Here is a 25260-nt window from a genome sequence, read left to right as displayed (position 1 = left end):
CTGGTTGTAAAAAATAAGCCCTTAGAGTTTCTTTAGACACGTAATACATGTAGCTAGTTTAAATTTGTTTTACTGATCTCTTTTGTACATGTGCAGATAGACTGATAATACACCTAAAATTTAGGTATAATACTGTACAGCTTTAGGAATTATGGAAGATTCTAGTGTAAATTTTAGAATTTTAGTAAGGTTTTGGCTGCAGCTTGCATCTTTTGATTAGAGCGAGGGCTTAAAATGGGGTTGGGCTCAGTATGGAAATCTCCCTAGCTGAAATTTCAGAGCCTGAAGTATCTACTGAGTTAGATCAGAGATTAGCAGTGATTTTTACAATATCAAAGGCAAATTAACAAAAGGGTTCATATATAGCTTGGTCCTAATACCTTTGGTATTGTGGAAAATTGCCTTTATTGTAATATCATCACAATTGTAAAATAAAAATACATTTCTCCTATTGGCATCAGAGTGAGGTGTGGACCAGAAACTCTTTAAAAAAGAGAATGAGAAAATGTTTCCTATCTAATCTCCAGTTTTATCTTTCTGTCCAGGCTGGGCCTTGTTGGTTTACAGCCTGGGCTGCAAGTCTGTCTGATGTTGCAAGATGAGTACATGTATGTTCTTTGCTCCTGCTGGGGTTTGCCAGCACTCCCAGAGCAGACAGGATGGGAGAATGGGAAGAGCTTGATCTCAGGTAGGCCAAGCAGGGTTTTTAATACCTGCTTTGGGTTTATGCAAAACTCTTCATTCTAAGGTGTTTCAAAAGAGATGCCTGAAGCTCAACACACTGTCAGTTTTATCAAAACGGTTCTGTCAAGAAACTGTCAGCTGCATAAACACAAGACAACATTGCACAGAAGGCACTGTTCTCCAGTAGGGCGAGAGCTCTGTTGATTTCATATACCCCTTGAGGTTGGTTTTTGTTGCAAGCGGATGATACTTTCATATCCTTTGGAACTGCAAATTTAAATTCTGATTGTCTCTGTTGTGCTCTGATTATTTTATGAAGGGCCTTGCTTTCCAACTCCATGCTGGCATACTAATTTGATAGTTATTTCTTTTCTAATTTCTTAGTCTCAGACCTAATGTTTACACTCCCTCTAATTGTTTTTTATTATTACATTTACTGTTTTAAATTCTGGTTTCTCTCTGTACCTTAAGTAGCTTGCTGCCATTGCAGCATCTTTGCTACACCACTGTGCACACAGTGTTCACTGTCTGCATTTGCATAATGAGCTAATCTTTGTTGGCTGATTACTTTGTGGAAAGAATTGAACATTTAACTGGTAATAATTGCAATCTATCAAACTGCACAGTCACCTCAGAAGTGATCACAGTATGTTTGCTGGAACTTCTGCTGAATTTTATGAGCTCTCACTCGCCATATTGACGTCTGACTAGAAACTTTACCTAACATTTAACTCTGTCAGAAGAAAACCTTGGATCTTAACAGGCCAGTTGTTCTGAAACTAATCAAAGCAAGAGATTTCTCAAAAAAAAAAAAAAAAAAAAAAAAAAAAAAAAAGTTAAAGGTAATGATGTATCTTAATATGTTAGTCTGAGACCAACAGAGATCTATGTACTTTTCCAAGGTGCTGTTTTAAATTATCTGCTCTGCACTGGTGTTCACCAAATTCATAATTTTAGTACTTTCTTTGCAAGCAGAACACCTAAATCTTTAATTTCTTTAGCTACATTAAATGACTCTAAAGTTACATATTGACTTAACCATCACATCTAGCCTAAAATCATCAATCTGCCTTTTTGCAGAGTTGATTTATCAGGTTTTAGCATGGTATTCTGTATTCACTGATGACACTGTTGAAGTTAAATCTAGGAAAAAATAAAATAAAATAAAATAAAATAAAATAAAATAAAATAAAATAATAATAAAAACAAACAAACAAAAAACACCAAAATCACCAATGTAATCTCAGTAAAATTATAATTTGGATTAAATAAGGAAAAAATATGTCAATATTAATCTCTACTACATGGCAAAGTGTGGTAGGACAAGGAATTAAACCCAACTCTGTCTTGAGTCTCTGCTGGGAAAAGACCTATGAAGACATATATGTAGACTTTCCCATATAGCTCATACCTTTTTTTTTTTCTTTTTTTCTTTTTTTCTTTTTTCATAAGTAACTACCTCTCATTTAGAGACTGTGTTTAGAACATTCACTTTGAAAAAACCTCTAGACAGATTTCTGTAGGAGCTGTCACAAATTTTAAACAGTAACAGGCAGAGCAAAAATTGTGCAAGGAGTTAATGACTGCAGTCAGGGAAGCTGGGGAAAGGCTAAACCTGGTTGATCCACAGCACACATTGTCTGACCCCACATCACCACAAGCTGACTGTATTGCCATTAACCTAGATTTTGCAATTAAAAGTTTGGGTATTTTACAGCTACTGGTTCAAGAACACCCTTCTGCTTCAGGCTTAACAATTTGGTAAAATGAATTCCTCATCTTATACTGTTGCAGTCATTGCATAACTTGCTATTGTTTCATTGTTGTTGTTTTGTTTGTTTGTTTTTTAAAAAGTGTGTTGGGTATAGAAGGACCCTAGGGATACATGCTGGCAACTGTGGCAGTAGTGGAGGAAAAGGACAGTTCAATCAGCAAGCTGACATCAAACTACATGGAAATCTACTGTGGATCTCAGCCAGGATTTTCCCAAAGGGTGCTGTGTTGTAGGTGCTGATCTAGCTTTCTTGGTTAGAAGAGGAAAGAACATTTGGCTGTTGCTGGTTTATTAGCTATTCATATCTTCTGAGGGATTCATTTGGAAGACACAATGCTGATTGCTTACCTCTGCTGCTCTCCAAAGTCATGTCAAACTTGCTGCTTACAACCCATACCACAAAGTACGTTAATGTATTTCTTCAGATCTTTCAAACTTCTTCTTTAATAGCTGAAATTTGTAGTAGGAATATCTTTATATAGGGGGAAAGCAAACCATTCTATACTGGAGTCTTGACGATTTCATTTTCTTTGCTCTAACAAAGGACAGTTTAACTGCACGTGACACAGGTGGAGGTGAGGAAATTTTTCCATGTGTGCACACTATTACTCATCACACAGGTTCAGCTTGCAAGCATGATGTCGCTCCTAGCACCTCAAAAGCAACCCCACAACATAAGCAGATGTCCTTCTGTTATTTTGATGATAAAAAAACAGCTAGTGGAAGGGTCTGGAAAAAGTCAAGGTGGTGCAAGCACTGGCAGTGTATAATATAGGAGCCGGGGGATTGTGGGAGACAGCAGCTTCACAGGTTGTTCTAGCTGTGTGTAAGAGCATGTCCTGGAAGTTCGTTACTACTCTTTTCCTCCAAGGAGTGTTATATTTTAAATAAATACTTGTTATTTTGGGGGGTAGTGATGATTGAAAGGGAGTGAGTGGTGGGTATGTGAAACATTGAAGAGGTTTTCCTCCTCTGAAAAGAATCTGGAAAATATTTGAGGAAAATACGTCAGAATGTTGTTTCAGTGACCAGTTCCCTTATTATTCACAAAAGTGAATGAGACAGCAGCCTGCAGATGGAATACGATGCTCTTCTCCTCAGCATAGCATGTTAGTCCTGCACAACGTTGTCAGTAGCTGCTTCCAGATCTGACCTCATAGATGAAAAGCAGCTGGCACTATGAACAACCACAGTGGCAGCCTGCAGCAGCACTGCAGAATAAATCCAGAGCAGTGGCTGTCGTGTGCTGTGCTGAGATTCCACCACTCCCGCACTGCAGGATGTTTTGGAAGCTTCAAGTCTGCTTACTGCATGTTGAAGGCAATCATTCAGGATATATAATTAATTTCTCTAAGGGAGAAAGCAATTTGGCTCCAAGTGTTTTGGCTGGAAAGTCATTATATTTAATTTTCCTGGGAGTCTAAAGAAGTTGAGGTATCTAGAGGTCACGTTTTCCCCTCCTCTCCATGATCTTATGAAAATGAACTTCCTAAGAGTATCTGAATGCCTCTGAAGTGATTTAAACAGATGGTCTAACTAGCTTTATGGGTATATAATTTCCCTCAGAAAGAATTCCTTGCCAAAGTTGTGTTTGTTCCAAACCTTGCTTTCCTATTTTCTAACAGGAAGCTTTTCTTTGTTGACATATAGCTGGAGAAAAATAACATCATAACTAAACACCACACCAAATCAAAGTGGGGAATAAGTTCTTCTGGACCTGAAAGCTTACAGGCACAAAGTGGGAGAGTATACTGGGCTGTTCATAACATGGGGCTTCACAAACCAAAAAGAGGCTAATCTGAGAAATACTTGTAATATGCCTTCTGAGTGAAAATTGTGCTGCAGGAGGTAGTCTTGATAATTCCATAAAATGCACTTTATCTAAACAATCAAGAATTTGGAGAAGAGGGCAATTCAATTAGATGAATGCAGATAAGACAAAATGGGCTCAATTAGTTAAATGATTATATTCTCTGTGATTTTTTTTCATCGCTTTTTCCTACTTTGCTTTTCCTACCTTTCATCTTCAGCTCTAGAGAACAGCTGACAAATGGATTTTGTTATTAGGCACTCCTTTCCCTTTCAATTAATGTTCATTTTACCAGCATGGTGAGACCCTCAGCCTCTAGGTTTTATTAGGAATATTGCTTTCTTACAGCAGTGACCTTACCTGCAGCCGTGATGCAGAGGGATGCTGCTGTGTATACGGATTGTTGTATTGGCTTATGAATGTCTGCATTAATATAAAGCAACATTTATAAAACAGAGTCCATTCTAAAAGCAGCTAGTTCCCACATCATGGATGAATGTGATACCATGATGGGCTCTGACTTAGAAACGGGAAATACCGAGAACAGATAAAAGCTTTTGAGAGAATAAACATTGATTTCTTTCAAATGGTTAATTTACCCTGGAGTTTTTATTTTTGCTGTGTTCATTTCTTTAAAAATCTACCACAAAAATCCCTGCTTTTCCTATTCATCATTCTGAGGTAGTTTCATATGTTCTCCCTGTCTCATTCTATTTCTGAGCAGGAAACCGACCTGATGAAATATTAGTCAAGTGTCAGTGCCCAATTTAACCCCATCTAAACTAATTTTTCAAATCATGCTGATACCTCCCTATACACCAGTGCATTTGTATGTTAAGCTTTAAAACTTTTTTTTTTTTTTTCTTTTTTTTCCCCTGCTGAAACAGAATCGAACAGTATCATGCTTTTTCAATTTACTGGTTGCTTGGTATCGGAGGAATAGAGGCGGTATGTTTTTTTTCCTGTCAGTCCACTCAGTATATGAAACTTTTAGAGCAGTTCTTGTTAGCTGAAGCACTAAAGCTGGTACCTCATTCATGATCTGAAAATAAAATATTTGTTCTGTGTTAGCTCAGAATTTGATCAAAAGTGGAATCCGAAAGCACATGGTCTATGTGTCCAGAAATAACATCGTAAGTGATTGGAAACTAGGTGCAATAAGCTAGCTTTGAAACAAAAATTATACCTTTTCTATTTAGGTATAGCCAGTTAATAAATAAAATGCCAGAAGAGGTGTCATGAATATATTTCTCAGATTTGCAGAAATGGTACAAATTTTGCAGCTCTCCAAATGACTTCCTTTCAGGGAATAAATGCTAGTTGCTTCTTCTGACACTAATGTAATGATGTTATGTTTCAAACAAGTTTTGATTTTTCATCTGCTCAGGCTACTTAAAATTGTATCTACAGTTCTACTCCAATGTGGTATACATTGTAATTTGACACGGGAAATTTGCTCCATCATTATCACCTACTGTTAAATTATTATCTGTTTATTTATTGCTCTCCCACCTCAGATATATGTCCATTTCAAACTCTTTTTGTTGCTGTTATTTACCTAAAATGCATCAAAGATAACTGGAAAATATCACATCCCATTTAATAATAAATGAATGCAATTTAAAAAATACATATTCTAGAAACAAAACTATGAAAAACATGCTGTGGAACTTGGAACAAACTACATACTTTAGTATGGCCCATGTTCTAGAGCAGCACGTATCTCAGAATACCAGATCTTGAGTGTTAATATTGATCTGATGATTTACTACGTTAGAAGCAAACCTGTTCTAGTGGATAGTTACCTTCCTTGTACAAATAACTATCCCTACCCAGGTGCCAGGCCCTCATACCCAAGTCATGGGGCTCCGTCTGGTCCAGCCTGGAGCTCACTGCTCCAATGCAGCGCTCACACACTCTCCCCTTGTCCCTCCATCCACAACTCCCCCGGGCACACCGCACGGCCACCGCCTGGTAGCTGGTGGCAGCCAACCCCACTCGCTGCAGCAGCCAGCACTGCGGGCCAGGGTGCCTTTCCCCAGCCCAACTCTGGCAGCTGGCGCTGAGCTTTGCTCACCCACATCCAGGTCTCGCCAGGAGTTGGCACTAAAGAGGGTGCAAATACACAGATAGTCTGGAAGAGATTTAATGAGAGAGAAATAGGACAGACTGTGGTGACCAGGCACAGGGCTTGGCCAGACAAACATACACATGGCCAGCCCTTTCCTACCTGTAACTTGTAGATCCTCTTCTTTACCTTTCATCCTCATAGGACCCTAAGTTTATGGCATTTACTTAGTACATCTTGTAGCTATTTTCTCAACCTTCTGAGTTTTACACATGCTTCCTGGAAGTTTAGGGAATGGAACAGGACATTTCTTTAATAGTTCTTAATGTTATAAATAGAGAAGATAGTCTCTTTATTCACAAATTAGGATTACTTTCTTAGCCACAATTCACAAATTTCTCTGTTGCAACAGTATGGGATTCTTTGTGGATAGCAAACTTGTCCTTGCCCTTGTCCCTGCCTTTCACAACAAAGTCCTTCATGTTTAAACACGGTGCTAACCCTGGTTGAGATATATGGTCTGGCAGTTGGCTGTATTAAAATGCAATTAAAATTAGCCTGCTTCACCAACTGACCCAGATAAATCTCTATGACTTAGTTGTCTCAGTCTTTATTTACCACTCCATCAGTTTTTGGGTCATCTGGAAGTGTTCTGAAAGCAGGTGTTAACATTTCTCCCATATCACTGGGTAGGTTGCATTTCCTGCTGGTGGTGCAAGTCCTGCTATGTGTCCTTGCTCTGGGCATGTAGATAAGGATAAGCCTGTTTCCTTAGGAGCTGTAGCTTGACATAATTGCTCTTAGCAGTTGTTTTTTTTTCAGTAATGATGTCCAATAACACACCTTGTTGGCAGATGCCCTGACAGTCTTCCTCGGGAGCTGCTGCTCTAACTCACTAGTGAGTGAAGGACCTGCTGTAATCTGAGTTTGATGTTAACCAAAGTTAGCTTCTTTTGAAATCAATGGAATAACACTGTGGAGATTAGCTGGACAGTGTTGAGACAACACAAAATGGTTTAGAGGAGCTGAGACTGTTTCTCTGTTGACCTAATGGCTGTTTGAGTTGGACATCTTAAAACAATCAGAAACAGTTTAGAGTATAACTGTCTTAACTTTGATCTAGTGGTTTTTTTCCTACTAAACGTGAAGTTTTTTTGTTTGGTTGGTTGGTTTTTGTTTTTGTTTTTGTTTTTCTTCTATTTGCTTTCAGCTCTGGTATTCCTCTTGTTGCATGAACACAATATACAGTAATGAGGAAGCTAACTGCTTCCACCTGCAGATCTGTCATTTGAACAAAAACGAGTAAACATTACTTGCACTTTTGTAGATGATAGATACGCAAAGCTTTCAGAAGTAAAATAACTTGGCAAAAGGCAACATGGTAGACATGACCAGGTGAAAATTATTTCTGTATATTACTGATTTCTTCCCAAATGGCTGAGTTATGCTGCAGAGGCTGATGAAGGAGGTGGTCTGGAAACTCCTTTTCTCTTAGGAATAATACAGATGTTTCTAATCAGCTTGGCATCCCAGCTGATGCTTGGGGGGATGGGATGAGAGAGAGAGGTGGAGGCAGCAGTGGTTTGGTAGCTCCCTGCAGTAGGAGTGTGGGTCAGGACTGCATAGCTGGAGGGATGTGTCTGCTTACAATTTTTTCTTAACATATCCAAGTTGGGGTTTTATTTAGTGTTTCCTGTGCTTCTTTGGTTGGTTGCGTGTTTGTTTGTTCGTTTTTGTTGTTGGTAGTGTTTGTGTCATATTCTTCTGTGTCCACCCCACCCCTTATGTTTCCTTTAAATCACGTTTAATTAAACTTGTTAGATATAAGCAAGGAAAAACTTTTTATCCTTCAGTGCTTAGACTAGGGGCATGTTGGGGATTGGGTACAATGAAAGCTGAAAATAAGAGAGAGAAAAAGACTGAGAGAGATAAGTATGATTGAGATAGAAAGCAGAGAAAAGGAAACTGGAAATATATAGAGATTTAGACAGAAAATGATTACATCTTAGTAGACTTACTGGCTGTTTATTTTATAGTTTTCCTATGCTTAATTATTTCCATGAAAGAAAGGGGGAGTTGAGTGAAAGAATAAATTTATATGTAAGCCAGCAAAGGTGAGTGAGGGACCCTTCAAATCAGAGGTAATATGGCATGTCAGCATGTCTTCAGATATCTCTTGCTTAAATGGTCATTTGTTTTTAGACTACCCTTGATCCAAAGAAGATGCTAGCAGTTTCCCTGACTACCATCACTTCAAACTCTGTTTCAGTCTCCTAGTACTGTGTGTCAATGTACTGCTTCTGTTATAACGGCACAATGGAATTTTAGGTTATTGTCAGGTACTAATATTTAGCACTTACATTTTCATGCATTAAATGTTTTACAAATACTCTAATGTACCATCCCAGCTCCTACATGGACTGTATGCTATTGTAAGCTGTTTTGCAGATGAGGAAACTGCAACTGATTTAATTGCTGGAGGCAATGCAAAAAGTGCTTTTGCCTGAGCAATTGGGTGCTAGGGGTGTTGGCTTTATATTAGCATTCGACTCATCTTTCTGATTATTGTGTGCTGTACTTTGCATTGATGTGATGCAATATTGATGAAACTCATTGGTATTAAGGGTCAGCTCTGCAGTACCTCTCTCTTTCTTAGGGGATAAGGAATATAAAGCGGCAGCTATTTAGCTGTTAAGAGTCCCTGGGTTACTCAAATGTATAGTACAGGAGCTAATTTTCTGGACAAATATCTCCTGCTGATAAAGGAATTGATAGCTTTATAATTGGTATGTTAATAACTACCAAAAATCTCTTTAAAAATGTGCAGAATTCTTAAAATCCCACGTTTCCTTGTGCTTATTTGCAGTCTGGTTGTTTGTCATTCGGTTGCTTAGGGAAGTAAGCCAACACAGTTGTCTTATTTTTTAAAAACAGATTTTTTTTAAAAAAGAGACTGTTATTAAGGTTAAAAAAACAAACAAACAAACAAACAGATTTTATGTGAGTCTTAACATTCTTTGACCCTGGTGTCAGGCAAGAACTTGTCATAACTCTTTCCTCATACTTGCCAGCCTCTTTTATCAATGTAGGTAAGCCAACATAGTTCACAGCAGTCCAAAAATATTTTAAACATTTTTTTTGTAGATAGGAAAAAAAGTTAAACCCATGAACTTATGAAATGCACAGTCAGGAAAATAGAAATTAGCGGCAAAACCTTTGTCAGTAGTGCTCACTCTCAGGTTACATGTAATTACAGAAATTCACTGCAGGTTCTAATGTAGTTTTATAATTTGAATGTGTATGTGCTCACACATTCATTTTATCCAGTGAAGTGATTTTTCAAGAATTTCACAGTAATGTTTAACTCATGGTGAAGTGTGGAATGAAATTGGTAAGTCTAAATTCAACACTTGTCGTTTCTGTTGGTGTTTCAGAAATGTTTTATTATATCTGAATTCTAATCAAAATATTTTTGAAAAGCTAATCTGTAAAGAGAATGTTATTGCAGGTGTCAATAAAATATCAAATTTTCCTTTGTTCTTTAACTGAATAAGGAACTTCTTAATGTTTAACTCTATGCAACATCACCTGGTAAACATAACTAGCATGCATTTGGGGAATTTATACCGCTTAATTATTAAAGTAGCTATAGCAGACAGTTGACCAATTATGCTGGCTATTTATACTTCACCCAACAAAGGCTTACTCCTATAAGAACAGAGCTGAAAAATAACTTTTTTGCTAGAGAAGCTGAATCTTGTTTCATTTGATAAAGAAGAAATGTCATTGAAAATATCACGGTACTGAACATCTGATATTGTACGATACAGAACTTGCTAGGTAAAGTAATTACAAAAAAAAATCTTTAAAGGTAGCTGTAAGAACAGGTTATTTCACTCTGGACTGAAATAGTACAAAAATTATTTTGGCTGAAACTTAAACTGAAATCTGAAGAAAGGATATATCTGGTAAGAAAAAGATATATTTGATATTTTGGGAATAGGAGGGTGTTACACAGATGAAGCTCTCAAAGCAAAATCTCCACTAAAGCCATTAATTGGTTTATTTAATTAAGTCAACTTTCATCTAAGACTTGCCTACTGTGACATTTCTGAAAGCAGACTGCTTCCCACCTCTAAACAGGAAGATAAAATGATAGTCATTGCATAATCAACTGCTTGGGAGCCAACTCATCACACAGGAATAAGATTCCTTAGTGAATTTCTTCAGAGCAGTTATACACCAATTTCAGAATCTATCCAGAGGCCTTTTGGCCTTTTTACGTACAGTTGTGATATAAAATTATTAATAGACAACCTAGAAAATGTCATCTAGTTGTATTCCAGGCCACTTTGATGGCCACAGATGGGTGCCCTGCACCAGTGCAAAAGGATTTCCAGATGTTCTGAAGTAAACAGAGCATTTAAAGCCAGTTCTACAGCTACTGCAGCATGTTCTGAATCCCAGCATGACTCCTGAACACTTGGTTTGATGACAGCTGGCTCTGTTATGATAGTTCTCGCCTCCTTCTTCTGGTATATCAGATTTGGACACTCCGGAAGCCATTATAGTAGAAATTTCCTCAACAGCCTTTCTTTAGCTGCTTCTTTCCAACTGCCACCAGCATGAAGATGCCCTGTACTAGATATTACCCTTGAACAACCCCAGAAAGAATAAAATGCTATGTAGAAAGTGGCACTGCATATTAGCTTAAGAGAGTCAATATAGAGGGGTACTGCTTATTTATTTTATAAATACCTCTGGTATTTATAAAACATAATGCCTACAGCAGAGTGAATTGTCAGATCACCAGATTTGTAAAATATTTGCAAAACACAAACCCAGCCTTCAGAACACAGTCATAGATGATCAGATGTCATAGATGATAAACTACTTTGGCAGATGAATGGGTATTTTAGCAACATCACTACTATTACTGAGGAAAGCACAAATGGAAAACCCTAAATAGAGGAGCCCACCAAAATACAGAACTGAGCAAGTAAAATTCTTGCAAAGCGAAAAGAACAAGCAATCTCCAAATACTGTGGAGGGTGTGAGGCAAGACAGGAGGGAAAGCTTCAGCTTGGCCAGTGATTGCTAGGATGTGCTTTATTCATTTTTTTCACTGGTAGAGGGAGTAAGAAGAGAAATGAGACATAAAATAATGTCTACAGTGACCACTACAGTTAGTATTAAGTAATTGCAAAGAAAATTACTCTTTTTTTTTTTTTTTCCTTCCCTGGGTTAGATATCTATTTAAGAGTTATATAATGTAATATAGAAAAGAAAGCTGTTAGAATGTTTAATCCACTCAGCTGCCCACTGACTTATCTAAAATCTGTCCCAGAGCAAATGGGATACAGTGCTCTTCATGCTCTTCAAGAAAACATGTTTCCTCTGAAATTGGGAATTTCAATCAACTTCAACAACTTTAAACTTTTACCTACATTGCACCAGTGTTAGAAAACACAGATTTAATCCTAGCAGCCTTAATTATTGCATTTCACAGATGATGAAAGGGAAGTGTAGATGAAACTTTATATCAGTGTTTCCCTGTTTGAATGAAATCAAAATCTTTAAAGAGGATTGTTTTCAGAGATATGAAAAGCAGGCTGCCTAGGGACTTCTCATTCACTTATGCATACCAGAATTATATGTTACAAATAGATGTTTTAAGACACAAAATGATTTATTTATTTATTTATTTTTAAAAAAAGGAATATCGGTCTTGTTTCATTGCATGCATTTGATCACTCTTTTCTCAACCTTATCCACAAATTCAGAACGGCTGTGTACAGAGAATTTATTTTTCATTTGTTCAGTTCTCATGCATATGAATACATACTAACAGTTGCTTCTAAGAAAAATCACTTTGTCAGACCCTTACAATATATGAAGTTTTTAGGACTGTGCTACAAGGATATGACAATAATGAATTGATTTGGAACCAGGTTCTAGGCATTTTAAGGAAGACGCTTCCAACAATCTACAGGTGATTTCTGAAGCTTTCTCTCAAATAAAAATGAGGCTATGCGTATAGCCTGTCTGGGAAAATATGATTACTGTAAGTCATCCAATTTAAATGAAGTCCTTTTGCAAAAACTATATTCTGAAAACCCTCCTTATTTATGTTACAGTATATACATTTACACAGCCTGACTTGTATTAGTGCAGATATATCAAATAATCAGTATTCTTTTAAAGAATGTAACCAAAACTGCAAAAAATCTATCTCGCTTGATCTATGTATTCTGTACTCTGATGTTCTTCATGTCTTTCAGTAGCACTGGTCTGTAGATCAGCTCCAGGCTTTGCATGTATTCTAGATAATCACTCACTCGAAATCCATGGAGTGCTTCTTCCTGCACAAATACACACAGAGAACATTTATTAGATAAGAAAAAGGATGCATGACTCAAATGTGATGAATTCCAGGCTGCTGAATAGAGTTAGTTTTGTTCTGCTTGCCATGGCTTGAGTACTTAAAGTACACATATTAAAATATAATTTAGAAATAAATAATAAGCATATCTGTTCCAGAAGGTACTTCCAGTAATTCCTTAACTCTTGGTAACAAATAGTTTTTTCACAAAGAAGTTGTTCATCTCATTTTTGGAAAGTATGACATATGAAGATTTTTAATGAAAATAAAGTGAGCTTTAAAAAGGCAACATCAGGTACTAAAATATTCTTTTTTTAAAAAAGGCATAACATCATCTTAATTCACAGCAAAGTTGTCTCCAACTTATTTCTTTATATGCAAATTTAAATATATGTATTAAGAAAAATAATATTTGTTTTTAATTTTACTAGCTACATGTAACTACTCATTAGATAATAGCAACAAAGGTGTATTGCTATCAAATCATAATTTTTTCATGAAATATAATGTAGGTTAGAAGCTTGAAAAATTACTATCAGTTCTTTGAAGGAAAACAGGCAGAAGGACTTCTTCATATGGTAAGTGACCACCGCTAGTATGAAATTGTGACATTACTTAAGAAAATATAAAATGAATACTCAAAGGTTGTTTATTATTATTATTAATTTTGTTTGCTTTTGTTTTTTAAACTTGGATTATGTTCTTAGAATAGTTTAGACTTCCATTTTTGAGGGAATTGCTCCACTACAGCAATTGACATTTGTGAATGCTGTGCTGAGAAGTTACAGGCTAAAACTCAAACCTAAATTTTTGTATTTCAACAGAATGGTAACTGACCAATACCTTTGCAAGTGTTAAACCCAGGTAACCCTACATGAAGCCTATACTATAAATGAAATTGAATAAAATGACAGAGTGAGTTTTTCTTCTTTAGCTAGATTAAGAGTTATCAAAAGCAAGAGTACAGTGAAAGAGCCGTTAACTCTTTCTGCAATGCTCTCAATGAATTGTAAATACTCCAGTAATTAATATGGAGTATTTCTCACTAATATAACATAACCATGACAAATCTCTAGTCTGTTTATAGTACAGGTGATAACATACAAATTCTCTTATATAGTTTACATCGACTATCCTGGCTGATGCCATCAAAAGTAAGTAGTTTTTAAGCTATATTGACCAAAACCAGGTCAAACAAGATGATATACTCATTAGACTGTATACCAAACATTTTTAAGAACAATGACTGAACTGACATATTGTTCATATTTAGAATAGTTCACTTGGAAGGGACCTACACAGATCATCAGCTCCAACCACCTGACCACTTCAGGGATAACCAAAAGTTAGCACAATACGGAAGGCATTGTCCTTATGCCTCTTGAACACTGACAGGCATGGGGCATCAACCACTCCTCTAGGAAGCTTGTTCCAGTGACCACTTTCTGGGTGCAGAACCTTTCCCCAACCCCCAGCCTGACCCTCCCCTGTCCCAGCTCCATGCCGTTCCCTCAGGTCCCGTTGCTGTCCCCAGAGAGCAGAGCTCAGTGCCTGCCCCTCTGCACCCCTCGTGAGGGAGCTGCAGGCCGCCATGAGGCCTCCCCTCAGCCTGCTCTGCTCTGGGCTGAACAAACCAAGGAACTTCAGCCACTCCTCACATGTCTTGCCCTCCAGACCCTTCATCATCTTCGTAACCCTCCTATGGACACACTCTAATACTTTTATGTCCTTTTTATCCTGTGGTGCCCCAAACTGCACATGGTGCTCGAGGTGGCGCCACGCCAACGCAGAGCAGAGCAAGAAAATCCCTTCCCTTGACTGGTTAAATATGCCGTGCCTAATGCACCCAGGATATGGATGGCCCTGTTGGCTGCGATACCACACTGTTGACTCAACTTGCCATTGACCAGAAATCCCATACAGGATGACAAAAGAAAAATAAAACCACACAGTATGGACATTGAAATAACCCAAAGGATGAGTATAATTGTATCAGAAGAATTGCACAAACAACTTTCAAAATCCAGAGCTGCCACAAATTTAATAAATTAATTGAATTAGAAGTCTACCATTGTTAAATGGATGGAGTTATATCCAAAATAACCGTAATTAAACTAGAGATCAAAATCACTGATTTTTGTAATGACTTGCTGTTAACTGATGACTTCATTTTAATGTAAAGTTTAGGTGGTATCAGATATGTCAAGATCTTGCCAAAGGAGTATGTATCGATATCATCCCGCCTTACTTATATATACTCAGCACAATAGAAAGAAAGACAAACAATAAATCTTAGATTCCAAGTTGAGTTCACTGTTTTTCTCCCGATTGCTGTGCTTTTGCTTTAGTATACTGGCAGAGTGCAGTTGCCTATTATCTAAGAAAGGCTGATTGTATAGTAATTGACATGTGTTCAGAATAACAAAGATCACTGAGCTTTGTGCCACATCTCTTCAGGCTTCAGAAGGAGACCACTGCATAAACCCACCCTTCTGAAGAATATCAACTTTAATGAGATCAGGGCCACATATACGGAATTGAACTAAATGCCCTAGTAAATTAATGCGACTATTTAAAGTTGCTTACAAGGAGAGGTGATCAGGACAATATGCAGGAAAACCATTCTCTGGAAAATACTAAACCACAATTTCCTGCCAGGAAGAAAATAAAATTAAAGTGTTATTTCACTCAGTTAAAATCAATAGGTGAAATTCAGTAAGTGCTTCTGATTAAGTAGTATATTAATTTTCAGTATAGAGAATTTTGCTTCCCTTTGGCAATTGAAAGAAATTCAAAAAGAAACCCTTACTTTCAGAAAAACCTGAAGATCTTGGGCTTCAGTGTGCTTCAGGATGTCTTTCTCTAGATGTCTGAACACAGAAATGCACATATATACTTGATAATCAGGACCAAGGAAAATACATGTAGCAATGTAGTGAGAGATCTCACTCCAGTCCATGTAATTCCAGAAACACTGAGTTATCCATTGCAGACAAATCTAGGTGAGAATAAAATTGTAATTAAATTGCTGTAGATACTGAGTAATAATTTATCAGTATTATCTCCTAATTTTTCTAGACTAACGCCCTTTTCCTATACCATTACCCTACTTACAAAAATAAAAGGTACAAAAGAGGCCAAGAATCCCTTTTTCTTCCCACAAAAGCACAGCTTCAAAATAGTTTCACCGAGTTCTGCTATACCTCATACCCTGCTTCTGTTCATATCATATCTGTTCATATACATTGTACCTGAATATATGGCAACTGTTGAAGTTGAGGCATAAAACTTCAAGACCAGTGAAATACAAGATGATTTTTCATTACCTAATTATAGGCACCTCATTATTCCTATGCTGAGATAAAATCCCTTATTTGCCACTCTTCTCAAAAAAAGAAATCCTAAACTGACTATTTAAAGCTGGCATCTGCCCCCATCTTATGCTGCAAATCCTGGAAAAAGGGAATTTTGAAGGCATAATATGAAAAATACATTTCTTGCCTTGGAACGGAAATAAGCTCTCTTACTCCAGTGAGATATCCTATGCATTGGCATGAAGCTGTTTATGCTTCATCATGACTGTAGTATAAGCAATATTCTGTACATACATGTAGAATTCGGTATTTCCAAAGCACTGTAGTAAGTACATAAAATAAAAAGTAACTAAATAAAAACTAACTAGAGAATAATTTTCTCTAATAACATTTCATTATTATAAAAGTTTTTGGTTTATCTTTTTTACCTAATTGTAATAGTTATAGTAGTCCTTAAAAAGTATTTATTTATTTTTTCTAATATCAACTGTACTGCTTTCTGTTACATATCTGTCCCAAATTTATCATTTCCTCCCTGTTGAAAACAGTGAAAATTATTCTGCAGAATAAGATACTCTAATTTTTTTATTGATAAATCTGAGTTTTTAGTATCTCACTTTTATCAGATTTCCTGCATGAACTTGTAATGGAAGATCATCAGTTGCAGTATACTGTCATTACTCTACAGAAGATAGTTAATATTTATGTTAAAATGCCCTGAGTCACTATGCATTCAACAATCTCTTATGCTGTTTCAGAACCACCATGCACATATATAGAAAAACCACAGTAGTTCCAACTTTAACTCTGAACATCTTTGATTTTGTGGATTTAAATCAAGAAGTTGAAGATACTTTGATATTTCATCAGGTACCTGGGACGGAGCAAAACCAGCCATATGAAAGGCAGAGGAGACAAGTGGTAACTCAGCTTTCATCAACATCTCAACATAGTGTGCACTGCAGAAATAGACTGGATGGATGCCAGATTCCACTGTGGTAATAGGCAGGTGCACCTGATTAACAACAAAATTGGGGAAAATAGTTATAGATCACAGAAGTGTGTTACTTTAAAATACCTTTCTGAGAAAAATATATACACTTGTAAGATAAGTAATCACAATTATTTTAGAGATAGGAAATAAAATAAGTGAATATGGAAAAAGACTGCATTGACATCTTAAAAACACGTAGTTAAACTAAAGAAAATCCAAAGCTAGAAACTGTTGTAAAATATATCTTAACTAATCCTTTACAATCTTAAGTTTTTATTGCATTTATGCTTTAATTCTCAAAGCAGGGAGGGAGAAAATGTTGCTGCATTTTAAACAAACAACAACAATTCATTTTTGTTGGATTTTTTTCCCTTTTACTGGTGGATAAAAAGTCAAACTTCTGTGGTATTTAAAATTGTTTTCTAGGTGCATGTTTCTTTGCAGTACATGTGGTGAGTATGAGAGAAATTTTGTTATGAGCTGCAAAAGAAACAGAGGTTATCATTATGGAAAGCTTTGGGTATCGGTGTTTGGTTTCTAGGTAATGAATCTTTGGCTTAGTGCTAGAAAGTTAGTGCACATCCTTGGGAATTTTCCACCTTCCTAAGGCAGTCTAATGCTTCCTAAAGCATTACAGTCTAATGGCTGGATAATTCCTCATTTATGTTTTGACATTTTATTTTAGTTTACATTGTGGAAATTATGCAAATAGGTTAATTATTTAGTTTTCTCTTTGTTTCTTCAAGATATATTGTGAAAGAGAAATCATTTAGGTATTTAGAATGGACATTAGTAATGCAGCAACTTTGCAATGCTGTCTAGCTCTTGTATGGAAGAAGACACTTAAATTCTCAGCACTGAGAATTTAGCACAATTATATTCACATAATGGAGCAAAATTTAATTGTGTTGGAACAGCCTTAGGGCTGGCCTTGGCGTTGTGAGCGGAGCAATACAGTCATTGCTGGTGAAAAGACAGACCAACTCGTCTTAACAGAGGTTTGCATACAGAAGAGGCACAAAATCTAGATGGTGCATCCTATGCCCCAGAACTCTGTAGTAAAGACAACAGTTATTTGATAGTTTGTGGTCAAAACATTCAAGACAATGTGAACATGTATGAAGTCAAACTGAAAGATGAAAGATTTTTGTTTTACACAGATGATTCCACATGCAATCAAAGATGGAAATCATGCTGCATATACTACAAACTTGATCAAAATACTAATAATTTCAAATTGCAAAGCATTCAGAATTTGGGCATTCAGAATTCAGTAATAATTCTTCAAATTTAATAAATACATGTTAGTGCTTTTAACCATAAAACTGAGTTTTACTGAAAATCAGAAGGATAAACTTCACATTGTAATAATACTACTAATAATAAAAGGTCTTGCATCAGAATTTGATGCCACTAACGAGGTTTATTTTTTTATTTTGTCAGCTTTAAAACTTGGTAACATTGCCTTTACCATCAGTCCACCTGTTATTTCACTACTTTTAAACAACCATTTGAGCAAATCTGTATTTTTCTGGAAAAAAAAAAAAATCAGGGTTATGCATTCAGTTAGAGGGCTTTAATGAAAACTTAATGCAATTTTAAAAAAGGGAGAAATTGATAACATGTATTTTAACTTTCAAAGTTGTCTTTCAAAAAGAATCAGCTTTTAAATTCTTACAGATACATGCAGTCTTGGTAGCCAGAGAAATGCTGAAACAAGAAGATGAGAAAATTGCTGAAGAAACATTAGAGTCTTCTCCCTGTCCCCTGACATAATGAGGAACACAGAAGATGCAAACCAGTCATAGCCAGCATAGCGTTCCTGCAAGCAGTCTGCATTAAAAGTTAAGGAACTTGGGCAAAAAACTTCTCTGCACTGCCATGCAGGAATTGCAGCCTTCCTCACTCCCCAGGTCTGAACATACAGAGTTAAGAGCTTGTTTGTTACAGATGGGACAATGGAATATAGCTGCACAGAAAGCAGTTTTCTAGAGACACACCTGTCTCTACAACTGAATTAAGAGAAACAATTTAAGCTGTTTTCCCTGTAGTCTACTCTTTTCCAGTCCATAAGCAAATGTTTCAAATCAGGAAAAAACAACAACAAAAAAAAAAACTAGAGAAATATGTAAGTACGAAATATGTAAATACAAAACCCTCACACAAAAACAAGTGTGCCCACAGTACAGGAACAGAGAATGGTAGGGGAAGAGGAGGAAAACATGAGTTGTGAAGATTAGGGGGGAAAAAAAGAAAAAGTAAAATAAAAGCTTTCAAAACAGAATTAAAGTATATGCTGACTACTTGAACTATATTTTAATAGAGATACACTAAGCCTAATGCTTGAAGAAAAAAGCTTATTGGAAACAGTTATCATTGCTATATTAAAAATATATATATATAATGTTCCATAGTACGTTATGTACTACATAATACAACTGCAGTACATCTACATAGTACATAGCACCAGAACATTGATACTGTGGGAGTACCACAAATATTTATTAATGCTCAAAGGTATATTGCTTCAGACTCTTTAGCATATACAGAGATATGTGACCCTACACCAAAAAACTTTATGACAAAAATTAATGAGAAACAATTTTAACAAAATATGGAACAGAATGACAAATATTTTATGGAGTGCATTGTGTGTGCATTTTAACTTAACAAAATTTCAAAGAAAGTGCCTTTTTTCTTCTTCTTCCAGGATATATTACACATATAACACCACCATCATAAACCCAAATTGAGGGCTCAAGTTCCACTAGCATTCTTAGGCCACACAATTTATGCAATCAAGAAGGATACGAAGTGAGGATACCACAGTTGTCTGCTGTTGTTTCAGAAATTGCTCACAATTCATTAAGACGAAGCACAGATCATTTTCAGCATGTTCTTTTAGCAAATTCAGGTATTTTCCATATCTAACACAAGAAATTAAAAACTGAAATTGCTTAAATACGTTAAAATAAATAAATAAAATAAAACTAAAAAGCAAGAATTCATACTTAATAGGCCTGTAAAAGTTAAGCAGTCATCACACTGAACATCAAAACCACAATGTTGTAGATATATAAAAAATGGTTTAATAAAAGCTATGGTTCTTCATTTGGGAATGGCAGACTATTCTACTCAGTGTTACAATTTCTTACCCAAATTCCTTGTAATTCAAAGTTTTAGCAACTGTGATGGGAAGGAACAAGGACTTTGTCTATGATACATGACTCATTTTCTTCACGTATGTTGTTTAGAATTCCAGCTAAGAATATTTTTATATGTAATTAAAGTATATTTTATATGTAACTATTGGCATCAGAATTCAAATATTAATGCTAAAGAAAACAATCTGTGGAAGTACAGACACATTAACTTTTCTTTCATCATAGCTCTGCAAATTATGAGCGAAATAAAATGTGTTAATGGCATATAACTAAGCTTAGCTAAACAGAACCATTTAGAGAAGTAATGTGAGAAGGAAAAGAAACATAACTCAGAATAATGTAATTTAAGTGGTAAATCTTACTAACAAGTTACAATTAGCCTTTGCAGCAATCAAGGACAATAACCTATATAATCTGTAAAGATAATTTAATTATGTACTAATACCTTTTTCGTTTTGAAATTTAGAATTCATTTTCTCAAAAGATTATCTTTAGATTTAGATGGCATAAAACACTGAGTTAATGGATTAAATATCATTAAAGTCATTCCATGAAATCAAACAAATTCTAGAAATACACTAGGGAAATATTTTAATACCATGTACCTGACTGTCATTTCAACACCAAGCAGCTGCACAGATGAAAGGCGTTCCTTCTTCACATCTGCATCCATGGCTAAAACAAAAGAAAAATATAATAAAGTATTATGAAAAATATGATTTGAACTGAATACTAATGTAAAGCTTCCATGCACAGATACTAATTTTGGAGATCTGTTTCATATTTAAGTGAGTTTAGCAGTATTTGCAAAGAAACATCAAGAACCTGTATTCCTCATACTTTTTTTTTTTTTTTAATTAAAATCACTTTCTTTACAGGAAAATGTTCACTTTTAATATGGTTATCATTAGCTTTAAAGCATGATGAGAACAAACATCATCTTCAGACCCATTTCTTGGCAGAGCTTCATCCCTTCTTGCCAAGAAATCAAAGCCGCATTTTCTGGTTTACTTTCTTCCATTCCAGTGGCCTTAAAGTCACCAAGCTGTAAAGCCAACCTTGCTAACAAAAATTCTATTTTGATATTAGTCTCATTGAACATTTTATAATTGATTGTTTTTTAAATATCCTGTATTTCCATGATTTTTTCTTTCACACAGTAATATATACCACCATTCTTTTGCATTTATTTAAATGAGAAATCCAAGTTAGATAAACAAATTAATAAATCGTGAATTAAAACAACCCCGTTGGTAACATTTTCTCAAAATGCTAAATTTTAAATGCAAAAGATGAAGTTCTGTCTATTTCGTGTTCTCATCTCATCTAAGATAACGACACCTCAAAAAAAATCACTACAGTAATACTATGCGCTAAAAGCTGAGGTCTTAAGCCTTTAACATACTTCTTTGAGACAAAGTGCTAATAAAAAAGAAAAAAAAATGAACTTAATTAAAAAATTGTCTAAGAAAGAAAGAAAGAAAAAGTGTCCTGCTCAGATGAGCTGTAGACTGAAATTTTCTTGAATTTATTCAATAAACTGATGAGATTGAAATAGTAATCTCAAGTCGAAGCCTTTTTTTTTTTTTCAACCCCAGAATAGAAGTTCAAGAAAAACAGTATTTGAAAGAATCCATATTAAATCACAGGACATTTCAGTTATAAAGCCCTGGAGATGCTTGAAACAGTTGCTAACTTTTTACAGTGTCGTGGTTTAACCCGGCCGGCAGCTAAACACCACGCAGCCGTTCACTCCCCCTCCCCCTCCCTCTCTGGGACGGGGGAGAGAAATGGAAAGTGAAGCCCGTGAGTTGAGATAAAGACAGTTTAATAATAATAATAATAATAATAATAATAATAATAATAATAATAATAATAATAATAATAATAATAATAATAATAATAATAATAATAATAATAATAATAATAATAATACAATGGTGATAATAGTACTACTAATAATAATATGTACAAAACAAGTGATGCACAATGCAATTGCTCACCACCCGCTGACCGATGCCCAGCCTAACCCCGAGCAGTCCGGCCCCCTCCCCCCAGCTAGCCACCCCTATATATTGTTTAGCATGACGTCAGATGGTATGGAATACCCCTTTGGCTAGTTTGGGTCACCTGTCCTGGGTCTGTCCCCTCCCAGCTCTTACTGCACCCCCAGCCTGCCCGTTGGCAGGACAGAGCAAAAGGCTGAGATGTCCTTGGCTTGGTATAAGCACTGCTCTGCAACAATTAAAGCATCGGGGTGTTATCAGCACTCTTCTCATCCTAAGCCAAAACACAGCATTCCACCAGCTACTAGGAAGAAAATTCTAACTGAAACCAGGACATACAGCTACTGTTCCGAGCTACCTGTTTTCTCAAGCTGCAAATACCACCCAAACAGTGCATTCTTTTCCAGGTTCCTATTTGCAATTGTGCAGCCCAGAGCTATACTGTAACATAGAAGCCATGGTAGAAGACAAGCCAGGGAGAATTTGAATGAGTTGACTAATGGTAACTAATGGTTAATTCAGTCCTGGCATGACTGTATATTCAGTCCTGCATGACTGCAGGAGAGAAGGAAACAGCCTGACAATCTCTACACCAAGGAAGCTCTGCTTCCTTTTCAAGATGAGCCTTCTGTGGGTGGAAATGCTGGAACTGCTCTCAGAGTCCAACAAGGGTGCTGTGAGAAATAGCCATATGACAGCACACCATCTGAACCAGTTTCCACTTTGTAACAACTTACAGCAAGTACTGAATGCTTCCTTCCTACCAACATTACAAGAACACAACTGATTTCATTCATCCTCATTGCCTTTTATTTTCTGGTATAATAATTCTTAGTTGCTGAAAAGGATCTTTTCCTCATCAGTTTTCCCTTTGATATTTTCCCCAGTATTATGAAAGAAGATAAAATTAACATAGAGTTTGGACCGAATAATTCTATATTATGTAGTAACTCATCAAGGCAAAAACTCTCACTTTCTTACACCAGTGTACTTGATATAATCATAGCTCTGTACACTATGCAGTTGAGTTACTACCAGTCGACAACTCACATTACGAACACAGAAATTGAGGTTCCTTGTCAAAATTTTTGATTTCCATTTTGCTTTTCCAATTAACAAACCGGGAACACTAGGCATTAGAAAACTACAAAGCCATTTAGAATACACAAAGGACCACTTCCTACTGATTAAAAACCGGACCTAGAAACCTTGAATGTTCCATTAAGCTAGTGAATTATTATTAAGAATAAGTTGGGTATGAAGATATTGCATATTGCAATCCATGGATAAAAAGCTTACTAGCAAGCTTGCAGTCGTATGTTGTGACTGTACTATTATAATGATGCTCATGACTCTGTGGATTTAATACACAATTTGATATTCTACAAAACATATTTGACAATTAGTTATCAATATACCTGAAAACTAACTGTCTTGAAAAACAGAAGGCATTGATGGAACAATTTTCTAAACAAGAATGCCACTTACCCTCAAACAAATGACAGAACACCGCTCTGAACTGTAAATTAGATAAGAACATGATACTGCACTGTGACTATTATTAAATGGAATGAACAACATGCTTTAGTAACTTCCTTTTTATTTATCTAATAAAAGCAAAATCTATGTCAAATAGGTATTTTATACTTCTTATTTTAAAAATCAAAATATGGTAAAATGGAAATTAACCCAAATTGAAACTTGAAGGATGACTTGAAAGATATTCCACATGTTCCTTTAGGAGCTGTATAGACTTACAATTAAAATAATAATAGTTACAATGGGAAGATGACATAGTCTCTCATTCTAAAATACGTATGACTCCACAGCAGTAGATATGGACCACTTTAGGATGTAAACAATTCATTTTGTTTAACCCTGAATCTACTCGTTACATTAGCAACCTACCATGCACTCTTCTAAGAAGCTGATCATGAAAAAAAAATATCAGTATGGCTGCTCTTAAAACTGTTTTAGGAAGCCATAATTTAATACAATCTTATTAATTTAAAAGAGAAAAAGATTCCTTTGAAACATCAATGACTGCAAACTCTTAATTGCCAATAATGACTTTAAACACGAGAATATGAACACTACATATGAAAAAAATGTAAAATAATAAGTTTTTCTACAATAAGGAAGTACTTATTTTTACCATTTTGTGATCTTCCCTTGTTTCCAACCTTTCCTTGTCTTCTTGTTTTATTGCAAATTCCTTTCCTTGGCTTTCATGCTTTCCCAAAAAGTTAGGGGAAGCAGGAAGAACAGGAAAAAGGGAAGACAAGGAGCAATTCTTTATGCAATCTCAGTGTTTTCTTGCTTTGAGGTTATGATTGATCAGTTGTACTATGGTTACGTCCATTTCAAGTGCTTCAATGCACAGCACTTTGCAAAAGTTTTGTAACATTCAGGAGCATAAAAACAGACATTCTGAAAAAGCACGACTTGCAAAGGCAAGTAAATAGTACTATTAAAGTCAATCTGTAGCTACAGATACTTCAGAGTGAGTTAAGTGGCACACGCAATCCAATTGTATTCTTCCTGATCAGGCTAAACTTCAATGCATCAACTTTACGACTCATCTGAAAGGTTTTCTTATTCATTTTTCCCCTTACCACAAAGAAACTTTTATGTGGTTAAGTCAGAAAATGGGCTACATTGCATTCACAATGAAGCGACTGGATGCCAAGCTGAAACAGCTTTACAGTACATTTCATACCACTTGTACGGTCTTTGGGTAATAATTTATTCCCATTTCACTGCTGTTATCCCAAAGAAACTATTGCCTTTCCTTTTGTGGTAAGTGGGAAAAATGACTAACGCTGTACTTACAGTATTGACTTACCTTTTTTCACTTGTTGGTGTTCAGGCCAAATCTTTTTATGGCAACACAAATAACCTCCGCAAAATCCTAAATTTTATCTCAGTCTATTTTTAGGTAAGAAATATTAGTTTTCTTTGTATAGATAGAAATTACATGGTTCCTTTAATCAAAGGTAAGTAATAAAACAGCAAACAGCTACTGAATATCCCATGATGGTCAGAGGCACCTGCATAATTCTTG

At 35.8% G+C, this 25260-nt stretch overlaps 1 protein-coding gene across 9 annotated transcripts in view; it reads right to left on the bottom strand.

Moving 5' to 3' along the window:
* Positions 1-12021: 12021 nt before the first annotated feature.
* Positions 12022-25260, bottom strand: part of TBC1D32 (TBC1 domain family member 32) — an 82279-nt gene continuing 69040 nt past the window's right edge. For 5 of the 9 annotated variants that reach the window (XM_027454613.3, XM_072036065.1, XM_072036064.1 and 2 more), the window contains 6 exons: positions 20796-20865; positions 19838-19953; positions 18705-18859; positions 16907-17047; positions 15528-15716; positions 12022-12698 (listed from right to left, as the gene is read on the bottom strand). In XM_027454613.3, coding sequence (XP_027310414.1) covers positions 12579-12698; positions 15528-15716; positions 16907-17047; positions 18705-18859; positions 19838-19953; positions 20796-20865 — 791 coding nt within the window. In that variant the 3' untranslated portion in view covers positions 12022-12578. Of the gene's footprint in view, positions 12699-15304; positions 15370-15527; positions 15717-15749; positions 16353-16906; positions 17048-18704; positions 18860-19837; positions 19954-20795; positions 20866-25260 lie in introns of those variants that run through there. The other 4 variants (XR_005264622.2, XM_027454618.3, XR_003496472.3 and 1 more) reach the window with 4 other exon arrangements.

Source organism: Anas platyrhynchos, chromosome 3 (assembly GCF_047663525.1).
Source record: "Anas platyrhynchos isolate ZD024472 breed Pekin duck chromosome 3, IASCAAS_PekinDuck_T2T, whole genome shotgun sequence".
Lineage (NCBI taxonomy): Eukaryota > Metazoa > Chordata > Aves > Anseriformes > Anatidae > Anas > Anas platyrhynchos.
The sequence above is the reverse complement of the archived record's forward strand: the minus strand, read 5'-3'. Positions and strand labels throughout refer to the sequence as shown.